The sequence below is a fragment of the Zingiber officinale genome, unplaced genomic scaffold, assembly GCF_018446385.1.
Source record: "Zingiber officinale cultivar Zhangliang unplaced genomic scaffold, Zo_v1.1 ctg207, whole genome shotgun sequence".
Taxonomy (NCBI): domain Eukaryota; kingdom Viridiplantae; phylum Streptophyta; class Magnoliopsida; order Zingiberales; family Zingiberaceae; genus Zingiber; species Zingiber officinale.
Genome location: NW_024589890.1, coordinates 57,171 through 70,282, shown reverse-complemented (window position 1 = coordinate 70,282; position 13,112 = coordinate 57,171). Strand labels below are relative to the sequence as shown.

Here is a 13,112-nt window from a genome sequence, read left to right as displayed (position 1 = left end):
CATGAATTGTTGACCTTAAGCTGATGGTGTAGGAATTTAGGATGATTGAAATAATTTATAAAATATTATAAATATTTTAAAACGTGAAAAATTTGTCATGTTGATAAATAAATAATTCAATAATTAATAAAACAACTTATGCCGACTCTTGGTAGTATGTTAGAGCATCTCCAATGCAGCTATTTTAACAGGTTTATAAAGTTGAAAAAGCTCAACAAAAAAATTCTAATGAGTGGAGACATAAGCTTTGAGATTTTTATTTTAAGAGCAAGTTTGATATTTCAAACCTGTTTTTTTCTCTTGAATATGGAGCCATTAATCATTGAAAAATTAATATTGTATGTTTGATTTTTTAAAATCATTAAATATTTTATTTAATAGTTAAATTATACATTTTTCTTTTGAAAATAAATATATTTGATAAGTTAAAAAAAATACAAATGACTATAATTAAATTAAAATTCATAAGTTAATTAAATATTAAATAAAAATTACAAATTAAATTAAATTAAAAATCATAAGTTTATTAATTTATTAATTAAAAATTACAAATAAATTAATTTAAAGATGAGAATTAAATAAAATATTAAGTAAAAATTATATAGAGATATTAGATGAAAAAATAAAAATAAAGATGTATGATTTGTAATGTAGGACCCACAAATTAAGTAACTTAATGACGAGAATCTCTGATGCAAATTTTGTAAAAGATTTGTAAAATTGAAAAATCTAATTAAAAAGAGATTTTATGATTGTGTAAGTGAAGTTTCGGATTTTTAATTTAAAAATATATTTGAGTTTTTAAATTTATTTTTTTCTCTTGAAAGTGATTATTTCTAAATAATTAAAAATAAATTATTTGGTGTAATATTTTATTTCATAAATAGTTAATAATAATTAAAATGATTTTTTTTCTTTTAAAAATAACTATATTTGAGATAAGTTAAAAATATAGAAATGATTATAATTAAACTAAAATCATAAATTTATTAATTAAAAATTGTAAATAAATAAAATTAAAATCATAAATTAATTAAAATATTAAATGAAAATAATATAGATATATTAAATTAAAAATTAATAAATAACAATATATGATTTATAATATAGGACACACACAAAAAATTGTATGGAAGTTTTTTCACTGTGGAGATATAGTAGATGTTTATGCTTGTGATGTGACATGACGTGGCATATTGAAAATTATAAAAAAGCTCATTGAAAGGTTTAACCATTGGAGATATTTTAAAAGCTTTTTATACTTGTGATGTAGCATTGATGTGGCATATTAGAAACTAAAAAAAAAATTATTGAAAGATTTAATCATTGAAAATGCCCTTAGCATAAAAAATACTTTAAAAAAAATTCTAGATACGAGTATTCGGTTAAAATAGTATAGAATCAAATTAAATAAATTAAAAATCAAATAAATTAATTTTTTATTCAATTGAATTGATTAAATTTTTTAATAAAAATTAAATGAATTAAACTAATAAAATATTAATTAATTTTATTAAAAATTTAATTAATTAAATTAATCAAATTTTTCTACTAACGATGGATTTAATTAAAACTGAAATTAAATTTTGTTAATTATGATTCAACCATGAAAAAATTTTCAATTTTTTTTCTATTTTAATTTATCCGACTTAACCAAATAAAAATTAAAATCGAACCGAATTAATAAAAAAATTAATATTTTTGGGAAAAAATAAAATATCAAAATGGCCTAACCAAATTTTAAAATTTCATCGATTTAACTAAATTTTTTTCACCCCTAACAAATTCCTTCTCTATGATATTTTGTATTTTATTTTTCGGTTGAAAAAAACAGAACCAAAATTGCTTCCATTAAATTAATCCATAATTCAATAGAATACACACCAAGATGTTATAATGCATTTGAAAGAGCACGATTGGAATTTTTTTCGATGGCTACGAGTCAAACAAAAACAATTGTAGATTTCGTGAGACAGCAACAAAGAATTTTTTGAAAGAAATAGACAACTACTTTTGAAAAAAAAAGAAAGAGTTGATTAGGTTTACATTTTGATAATATTGCGTTTGGAAATTGAAAACTGGATGGTAGCTTCTTATGATCACAAGGGCACAAAGTATTGAAAGGGGAGGACACTTTCTAATGTCTAGACATTACTAAATTTCACAAAAATTAAAACTCTCTCAGCAACCAGCAAAGATGATTATGCTCATCCAAAATATTTCTCATAGTCCGTCTCTCAATTATGTAAAGATAGATAAATCACAGAATCAATTTATAATCGACTGCTAAGTGATTAAGAGTAAGAAAATTTTTTTCCATATAACATGCGTCCATCGAAATTAATCTCTACCTCATTGTAATAAATCTATTATCCTTTAACCAACTAAATATCTCATTAGGACAACAACAAATACACGTAAAGAAACATGTAAAACAATGATAATAACATATGCAAGAACTATATCTCCAATTTCTAACTCTCAAATAAACAATTTCATTAAACAAGGACTTTGTCAAAAAAAAAGTAGTTGCAAACACTATGGCAGTAGAAAGATGAACATAAACTTTCGATATAAACTAGTATTGTTGCACGTGAGGGCTGTTTGTCCAAAGGCAGCCACTATCCTCTTCACCCACCTGAGCATCTCAATCTCTTTAGTAGATATTTGGCCACCTTTATAAACAATAAGAAAACTAAAGACCATCGAGATCATGAATGAAGCATGATCCATGCAGAGAAAGAATACAGCAACAAAGAACTAAAAACCCAAAAAGTAGTCAAGAAAAAAGAAGCAGATATATGGAATTGCAGCATGCATGATAAACAAAGTTCAGTACTTAGTGGAAGCTGACAGAAAGACAAGTGAGCACACACAGCTTCAAGCACTCACTCCTCATCATGCAAGAAAGCACCATGGGTGCTCACTCTCTTCTGTCAGCTCTCTACTGCGAAGAACTAACCAAACCACGAGTGCTCCCATTTCAGTCGCGGAGGAGGCCGATTCGATAACTTGGAGGCACTGCAAAGTTTTTCAGTTTGGGGTTTTGTTTTCTGACGTTGAAGGTGCAGCAAGGTGAGGTTTATATAGCGGGGAGAAACAGCCAGGGGTTTCCATCTTTGAATGGAACCAAATTGGGCCACTAGCACTCTATCGATAAGCATTTTTCTACTCTCCCTGTTCTATCTCAAGTCTCAACCTATGCTGTTTAACTAACTGTGTCTGGTCTGCAACGCCATACAGTTTCACTGCACACACCTCCCCCTCAACCAATCACATTTCACCTTAAAGTTTAGTCTTTGTAAGTAATCCAAATATAATAAAAAGAAAATCATCACAAAGAAACTTCTTTGTATTTGGGGGAGTTTGGATTTCACATACTGGATATGTATAACCAGTTTGATTGAATGTTTCCATGCGAGAGTAAATATATAAAGATAGTGCCAGCATCAAAAGCCTATGCATACACATACAAAGTACAAACCTTAGCAAAGCAAAGACTACTCTAGAAAATAAGTGAGGAAAATGGAATCTGAAGTGAAAAGATAGCATCTGCTATATAGAAGTACTTTGCGCTGAGCATGACAAAACAGGGCTAAAAGCATGTCGCATTGGAATTAAAGGAAGCATGGAGATGACTCAAAGGAGAAACTTTGTTCATCCATATCTACAAAAGAAACGGGAAAACGAGTTAAATAATACAGACAGGTGCTAGTAGAGAGGAATACTTGCATCACCACTCTCTTTATGTCATTTAATTGGGGGAATCTGTTCTTTAGTTGATAAACAAAACAGCTGCACTTGTGATGTGCCGAGTTGTGGTTTGTGGGGTTGAGGCATCCTTCGTTTCATTCCCTGCGATTGGGTGGACTTTGAGTAACCATCTCTTTGCATTTTCTGGAGTGCGCAGGAGCGACGGTGGCTGTGTTCCGAATTGATTCCAGGTGATTGCACAAATGCTCTGCATGCAGCAATCAAAGGTGAGTATGACCTAAAGGCTATTTGTTGCTCAGATGACTACCACCCATTCAAAAGATTGATCAAGATTTTCTATCAATCTTTTCATTCTCTATTTGTCTTTCATATCCCCAAGTCAACGCTAGGAAGAAGACAGCTCCCATCCACTTCTTTAAAATCTTACATCTAGTCCTTTCCCTCTCTTGCTTTGTCCTCCCAACAAAATACATCAATTGAGATTCTTGCCTATTTAAGGTCGTTCATTGATTTTGCTAGATCTTGTTTCATCCTTCATCCATTTATCCTACACCTCGACCTTCATCAACTTCACCAGCTATGTTAAATCCTCCCACGACAATGCTGTGCCAAATCTCGACAAAGCCTATGCCAACCTTGCCCGATCTCAATAAAGGTTAAATTCACTTAAGCTATTGTCCTCCATGGAATCTCCTACTCACCTCGAAGCAATTCTCTGTTTGTCCTCCACAGACAACTAACCAATCCACATCAAAATCTTCAGCTACAGTCATTTGCAAGTCAATGATCTTCCTAACGTTCTTTATCCTATAAATCCACTTCCTGTGGTGGCATGGACTTGCTTCTTAATAAGGGGCCAGGTTCCTGTCCTATAAATCCTTTGGCTGAGGTGACAAGTTCGAGCACCCTTTGAGCAGGCTCTTATCAATTAAGTGGTACCGTTCATCCAAAAATCCCTTCGGGAGTTTCTGATAAGGGGTTGTTTCAGCGGTGCTGTCGATCACTATAAAAAATTTACCCATATAATTTTACAACCGAACCAAGGGTGCTCTGGTTATGACGTTGTACCCTTTGACTGAGGTGTCAGGTTCGAGCACCCCCTGCTTAGGCTCTTATCAATTAAGTGGTATCGTTCACCCAAAAATCCCTTCGGGGTTTCTAATAAGGGGTCGTTTCGGCGGTGGTGTCAGTCAATATAAAAAGTTTACCCATACAGTTTTTTTTTTCCCCCTTGGATGGGTCTAGTGGTTAGCATGGTTAGCACATGAGGTGTTGTCACAATGAGGTCTAAAGTTCAAATCTCGGCAAAACCGAGGTAAATACCTCCCTTATGAGCTAGTCATTATTTCAAAGGCTAGTAGCCGCCCGTGATTTGCCTCCTCCGTGTTGGCCTTGGGACGGATTGATGGGGGCGCTGGGGGCGAGCGTATTCGCCTTTTGCCACAATGGACTTGCTTCTTAATAGCAAAATCATGGGTGAACTAACATATCCTTTTAAGGTCAGGTATCCATTTCTTTGAGGTACTAACTGAAGAAGTGCCCAATCAGAGTTTACCAGAATAAATAAGTAGAAACCATCTCAAAGAAAATTAATAACCCTTAGTTTATGTACAAAGTACTAATCCTTTTGGGCATTTAAGAGATTACCAAATTCAAGTTGAATGGTCATTATGTGTAGAAGATCTCCAGACTGAAGTATATGTGGAGAAGAGTGCAATCCTGCTTCTTTTGTAGAAATCAATTAAGCCATGTATCCTATCCATATTTGAGCATGTTAGACATGTTAGGTCGCGATCTTATCATGCGAGTCATATTATTCAACTGTCTCTGCATATACGTATCAGAGATCATATCTAAGCTTCTCTTGCTCAAATTGGACCAAATCATAACTATGCCATGGCAGTATTGTTGACTACAGATATGCAACTGTCAACTTTCTCAAAATCCAAAATTGTCAATTGTGATCCCTGTCAAAATGTTGTGTTTTGTGGTACTTGACATGTGAGAGAAATGGTTTGGTGAATGATTTGCCAAGGCAGGAACTGAAATGGCAGTATGTGATAATCAACTACAATCAACATTACATATAATTCAGTGTCTCACAAAAGAACCAAGCATGCTGATATTGACCTTAAATTTTTGAGAAACAAGCAACTTAAGGAAATTTGTATCACTTTATTGTCCAATGATTAGTTGGCAGATAAGTTTATCAAATCCCAGAGAAGTTGTTATGCTGTGATTCTATTAAGCTTCAAAACTCCAACTTGGGAAAGAGCTTTGAAACTATATATATATGTACGAGGAAAAGTTCAAGAAACTAGATCAGAAAAGTAAAGTTTTGCCCAAATCAACCAATCTTGTTTTCTTTACCAGTGTATGTGCAATCAAGGAGATGAATAAGCATCAAGTGTCAAGGACTGTTCGAAAATACAACACAAATTTCTCCAAGAAATAAATCAAGACTACCCAATCTCTAGTAACACAATAACAGAAACAAGTTACATGAGCAGCGCAAGGCATTGAGACTATATATATATGTACGAGGAAAAGTTCAAGAAACTAGATCAGAAAAGCTAAAGTTTTGCCCAAATCAATCAATCTTGTTTTCTTTACCAGTGTATGTGCAATCAAGGAGATGAATAAGCATCAAGTGTCAAGGACTGTACGAAAATACAACACAAATTTCTCCAAGAAACAAATCAAGACTACCCAATCTCTAGTAACACAATAACAGAAACAAGTTACATGAGCAGCGCAAGGCATTGAGGTGACCATGCGAAGGGGCACAGGGATAACTCACATCCTACGATTATGCTATTCAGACAAAATATTCTTGAGCCAAAAGTAAGCGGTGGAAAGGCTTCGACTGTTCATTCAGAGACTTTGGTTCGTGCCGGCTTCCTCAGGCGAACCTTGCTCGGATTTCTCCAAGGACAGTTGGGAGCAGCCATGAGAGCCGAAACAATCACAATCTTTTCAAGTGCGCCGTCCTGGCTTTGCTTGTTGACGCCGAGCACGTCATCCTTTCCCCTTTTCACATTTGGATTACTAGGGTTAGCATCACGTCCAGAGCCAACAGGGAAGCGTCGTATTGGCGACGCGAGGTTCCTCCGCCGGTCAAAATCGTAACTTTCATGTGTCGATCGATCCCCAGAAGCAGTGGCCTCCGTCTCATCGGTGCCCGGAGGTCGCGGTACGGCCTCCACCTCCGGGACGTCGTTCGGGGAGGACGGCTCGGGATTGGAGGACGTAGGAGGGTGATCAACGGACGGGCCACATCCCTTCGGAAAGTCTCGTACGGCGGAGACGCTACTCCGCCGCCTAGGGCCGCGGCTGGTATGCTTGGTTCCCATCCGATGTTGCGAGACGATGAACCCTAGCCCCTAATCAGAATTTAAAGTGACGAACGACGGAGAGCGAGCAGCTTGCCTGCGGAGCCTTCTATATCAAGCATCCAATGGCCCATCTGCCGGGCCACGGCCCAGCTGCTAAAATCGTGCTTAGTCAGAATCACACTTGGGCTTGCGCCAAGTGGCAAGTTCACAACTTTTTTTTTTAATGGCGCTGGAAGATCCGATCTCTTTGTTCATTTTAACTAGAGGATAGATTATATGGAATTAGGGTTATATCATAATGGTAATCTAGTCACAATTGATTATAATATCTCCTTAGATTTATCATCCCTCAGTTATAGTTTAGATCAAAGATGGGTGGCCGGAAGTTGTCCAAAGTCTGACGATGAAGGACAAGTGATCAGGTTGCTCGTCGCCAGTGAGGTAGCCTTCAGGCGACCTTCGACTACTCTTTCTAATCTAAACTATAACATAAGGAAATGATGATTTTAAAAAAATATAAATAATTAATCATGGCTGAATCATCATTACAATCTAGTCATAATAACATCATTACAATCAAGTTCACAACTTTTTGTAATGGCGCCGAGAGGTAGACTTCAAACGGCCTCCGACTACTCTTCCTAACACAAATTATAACATAGGAAGATGATGAATTTTAAGAGGGATCATTATCAATTGTGGTTGAATCATCATTACAATCGTCCCTTCGGAGCGGTGCGATGGTTAAGACATAAGGTATTGTCACATGAGGTCTTGGGGTCGAAACTCGGTGTGACCGAGCATAACTTCCCCCATGTTGATCTAGGGACAAATTGATGAGGGCGCTGGGACGAGTCAAAAGATTGACCGTGGCATTATTAAGAATTATACGTGCTAAAAAAAAGTACATAAATTATTCGACCCACAAAAAAAAATTTAGCACGTAAATTACAAAACAAATCAAACCGTGCCGACTGCCGATCGTACTTTCAATAGATAGAGCTTACGGCGGAGCTGTTCCATGGAAGAGGCTGTGAGCAATTGCATCTCTCGCCTGCGCTGCGCCGGCGGACCTGACGCCGCTCACGCTCAGCATATCGTAGTCCTCCAGCGGGAACCCGAGCAGCTCCTCCCCCATCTCCTCCCGCGTCATCTCGCACAGGTTGTGCAGCACGCAGCAGGCGCCGATCACCAGCGGCAGGTCCTGCAGCTTCACCTCCGTCCTCTGCCGAAGGCACCCCCACCGCCCCTTCAGCCGCCGGAACGCCTCCCTCGCCACCGCAGTCATCGCCGCGGCCCTCTCGTTGAACGTGTGCTGGACCCACGTCAGGTTCCCCTGCGCGTTGGGCGTGTCAAAATTCAAATTAGCCAACGGTTTTGGCCCTTCCTCGTATTTTACCGTATTTTAGTTTTATAATTATCAAATTGATTTTGCCAAAAAATTTGATTCAACTTTGGTGACTTGGGATACCTACCTGGACGTACGGCACCAGCAGCCAATCAAGAAGCGGGTAGCTTGCGCCGCCTACGATCCAGTAGGCGCCGCCGAGCATCCCTCCGTTCCCGCGCTGGTACAGCGCCGAATTCTCCAGCACCTGTTCGTCGGCCATTGATCCCGGCCACCCGATGAATACGTCGGTGAAGATGCCGTCGGGGTCCACCACTCCCTGCAGCGTCACGGTGTAGCTCGTCCTCTGGTTCCGTTCCGTGAGGCGGCGGTTGAAGTAGGCGGCCGCGTTCTCCCGCGGCGCCGTCACGGGGATGTGGGTGGTGTACATCGACCCCACGACGCCGGAGATCCCTCCGGAAATCGTCTCGAACCTTCCCACGGCCTCCGCCCCGCGCGCCGGGTCGGGCCACGCTAGCATCCCCTGCATCAGCACCACGCGGATGGCGGTGCACACTTCGACGACGAGCTTGTGGCAGGTGGAGATGCCGAGGCCGAAGCGGCGCGAGACGAGGCGGAGCGACTCGCCGGTGGCGAGGCGCCACACGCACACGGCGACTCGCTGGCGGACCGGGATGGCGGCGCGGAGCGCCGTGTCCTCCTTCGCGACGGCGGAGCCGAGGGCGTCGCAGAGGAAGTCGAAGGTGGCGCGGGACATGCGGAAAGCGCGCCGGAACTCTGCCTCCGGGAGCTCCGGGGAGTTGTGGCGGTCCCACCAATCACAGGACCGTTCCCTGACCCACACTCTCCGGTGCGGCGGCGGCGGCGGCGTCGGCGACTCATCGTTGGCGTCCATGGGATCGAAGAGTTAGTAGGATCGATCAACATAGCAGTTTTAAATATGATCCGGCGAGGGAACGGGGAGGCGGCCAGCACAGCAGCCAGAGCACGCGTTTGGGTCGTGAACTCGACCGCGGCTCACGCGGGGTCGTGGACCGGGTCGGAGATTTCTCGGACCGTACGATCTGGACACGGTTCTTCATCGAACTGTCCGCTTTGGAATCGAATCTAATGGACGGCAGGTGGGTCCGCGCGTTGACTCGACTCGGGAGCGTTCATATATGCTGTGGACGACACGAGGAGTTGACTCACGAGCGGTCGCAGCCGAGAGCTCCTGGCTGCGACAGTACGACTGAAGACTTTATTCCTTGATCGATTTAAAGGCACTTTCTTCAATTAACGGCATCACCAACCAGTAAGGCGATTGATTACAGACTCTCTCGTGCATTATATTATTTATCTTTGAATTAAATTTGTCAAGTTTTTTAAATAAAAAGGGAAAAAAAACTCATTTAACTCATTTTAAAGTGGAGATTGTTTTAAGCGGGCTCGGTGCGCCGAAGGGGTCCGCGAGGGACTCGTGCGCGCCCTCGAACATAAATTAGGGGAAAATAAACGATGTCGGCAGACGGGGAAACAGCGGACGGTGGATCTGCTCCGCACTGCTTCTGTTTGCGGTCAGATTTTGCTACAAGATGGAGCGCACGCCACTGGCGTTGACTACGATCATAGTCAACGAATGTGGATGCGGGAGGGGAGAAGAACAGTTGTGTGTGGACGCACGAGGCTAATTAATTAGCCATCCGCACATTGAAGTCGTTTCTTCGTATTTAATTAGAAGGACCGATCAACTTGTTGAATGCCTGATCGGGAGATATAACTACTGATCGACTAGAACAGTGCTCGTATCAAACAACCCAATTGATTTAAGGAATGTTCGATCAAATAGTACAACTATCGATCGGGTTGAACCAGGGATTGCATCAATCATGATGTTTACGGTCCCGATCAAAAGGTACTATAGTTAGTCGGCTGAGCAAGGTTTGTATTGACCGTGGTCGTGATTTCGAGTGTCCTGTCAGTTCTTCTGTTGACCGCCACCTCATCTTTGTTCATCTTATGTTGACTTCTTCATCCCACGTGGAACCATACGGTTTCCTAAATAAAAATCTCAGTTTTCGATTAAGAGACAGTTCGTTCTCGCTCTCAGTCACACCTCTTGCGCTCGATTTGTATTCTTCTGGTGAGGCGTCGCGAATCTCGCATCTTGTTGACGAGATTAGGGTTCGTTCTCACGAATCAACCTTCCCAGGATTTCGAACGACTACGAATCTGGTAACATTTGAGAAGATTCGACATTTTCTTGGGTTTCTGCATCTTTATCTGTCCGATGAAACTAGTGCAATCTCCTAGCTCCGCAGATTGTTGTCGTAGATCTCGTGGTTATATCCTAGTTCTTGTTTGATTTTTCGTGATTGTTGTTTGAAAACAATCCTCTTCAATGTGCTTTTCGCTACATTTGGGGATTATAGTTATTGATTGCAACAGCCCGGATAGCACAAAGATCAGGAAGCGGAAACCGAAAATAACAAGTAGTTCAAGTGAAATAAGTGTTTGGCAATTGTACGAGATCAATGCTTTTTTAATTTACACCTTTTGATTTTCCAGGGAATGACAGTTCTGAGTTAGGTGGACAAATTCTCAATTCTATTCAGATGAATCATATGGGAAATCAAGATTCACAGACTAAGTTTGTGGAAACTGTATCAGAAGATTTAGAATCTCTACCAAGAAAACAACAGGATTCCTGTGGAAAACTGAAACTACAGCTCTTCCCAATAGATGGAAAAACTAAGGAAATCTTGGAACAGGTAAACGTTAGACTTCAAGGTAAATGATTTGAGCTAGTGTTATACTGCTAATTCCATGTTTACAAGGAAAAAGGAGTACTTTCTTTTGCTCAATAGACATCATAGTATTATTTTTTTTTTCAGTTTGTAACATGATGCTACTTTAACATTTTGACGTTACAGGACAGTGTCAACCCTTATCTAGAATCGACTTTAACAACTAGGAAGAAAATATCATCAGTGGTGAAACATCTCAACAATAAGTGGGGGAGCTAAAAATTGGCATCAGGAAAGCTTATGCTTTTTCCAAATAACGTTTGCCTGGATAATCTAGCTGACAGCAGAAACTGGACTTTGGAAGATTCAAATCTCACTGCTTCTCTTGGTAACCCTGCAGCCTTTCGTTTGAGGTTTGACAGTTACAGGTACCTTGTTATATGTGTTTTTTCCTCCCTAGTATTTCTTATCCATTTTCAATACTGATATAGTGTCTTCTTTGTGTGCATGCGTGTGTGTGTGTGTGGCATCTCCAACACTAGCTTGTTCTGATATCTTAAGAAAGAGAAATGATAAGGATATTAAGATTTGTTCTGTATCAAGTAAAGAGCATGGACAATGCCTTGCAGATAATTCAGTAAATCAGACCGTCCAAGCACCGATATCAGAAAAGGTAATCGAGAATGTGGTAATATTCAATGTTCTTTTGGTTCTGTATATTCAATGTTCTCTTCTTTTTATAACATGAACATGGTTGACTAGAATAATTTGAAAACCATCAATACATCATGGATTGATTGTGTATCCGGAATTAGCTTTGGAGCCATATTTTCTGAAGTTTCAGACACTCCAATCAATCCTGATCATCCATCACATTCTCAGAATTCAGTTCTTCACCAAATTCCCATTACTTGTGATTCCTTTGATACTGCCATCGCTGCACTTCTCCTTAGGCATCAATCTAGTAACCCATAGGCATGAATCTAGTAACCCATCCAGTTGAATGGCGACTCCTTGCATCTTGGAAGCTGAAGAAACATGCCATCCGTTTCCTTTTACAAAGGCTGCTCCCTCAAGTCTTGTTTCATACCAATATGGTAATCTTGAGTTTCTGTTCTCACTTTGTTCTTATTCAGGATGGTTGATGCACATTATTAACTGATGAAGCACTAAGAACTGTTTGTAATACCAATCTGCAGCTAGATTCTCAGGTGCAGGTATCCTGGGCCCATAATTATCCTGCACCAGCTACTAATCTTAAGCTGCATGATGTAACTACTGATGCTTGTGCTGCGCCCAAATCTGGTTTGCAGTTCAATTCCCTGGAAAGGCTTACTGAAGAAGGCTTACTGAAGACCTAAATGCACATGCAGAGTTACAAACAGATGTTCAACATAATGAAAGCAACCAATTTGGTGGGATCTATTTTCATAACAAACTATGCCTGAGTCATAAGCTTATATTACATTTTTATCAAACTGTGATTTGCAGCCTGATCCATTGGGTCCCTTAGAGGTTGTTGTTGCATCGAGCTCTAAAAAGATGAATGATGGTGAAAGTCAAACCATTGGTTTTGATGGGACTGATTACAAGCAGCATGGATGCATTTCAGAACTTTTCAATTTTCTGATATGGTAATATGATCCAGTTCTACACTCTTGGAATCACAGAAACAAAGCATTCCACCACTCTAGGACTGCTACAATAACACAAGTATGAGATCATCATTGGTGATGTGAACCATCCACACAAGAAGCCTCATATCGTAGGTTTACATGACTAATTGTTCATAGAACTACTTGCATAACTATTGTTGAAGGTTGTAGTTCTGTATTCTGTTGCACAGGAGTGACCAATCCCCAAAATGTTGTTCAGTTCGCCTCCGATCACCTCCTTCATGTCCATGGCTGGTGTTGGAGAAGATTTTGTTAAGGGCTGTGTTTTGCCCAATGTCACCCTTAATTGCAAGAAATGAAAATTCACAATAGC

General features: G+C 39.8%; 1 protein-coding gene and 1 pseudogene across 1 annotated transcript; one reads left to right on the top strand and one right to left on the bottom strand.

Moving 5' to 3' along the window:
- Positions 1 to 6,693: 6,693 nt before the first annotated feature.
- Positions 6,694 to 9,318, bottom strand: LOC122036766 (protein ANTAGONIST OF LIKE HETEROCHROMATIN PROTEIN 1-like). Its single transcript, XM_042596168.1, has 2 exons — positions 8,525 to 9,318; positions 6,694 to 8,385 (listed from the first exon to the last, which is right to left on the bottom strand). Exons 1-2 carry the CDS (start codon positions 9,290 to 9,292, stop codon positions 8,053 to 8,055), a joined length of 1,101 nt encoding a protein of 366 aa, XP_042452102.1. The 5' UTR covers positions 9,293 to 9,318; the 3' UTR covers positions 6,694 to 8,052.
- Positions 9,319 to 10,183: 865 nt separating this feature from the next.
- Positions 10,184 to 13,110, top strand: LOC122036772 (annotated as a pseudogene).
- Positions 13,111 to 13,112: the final 2 nt, after the last annotated feature.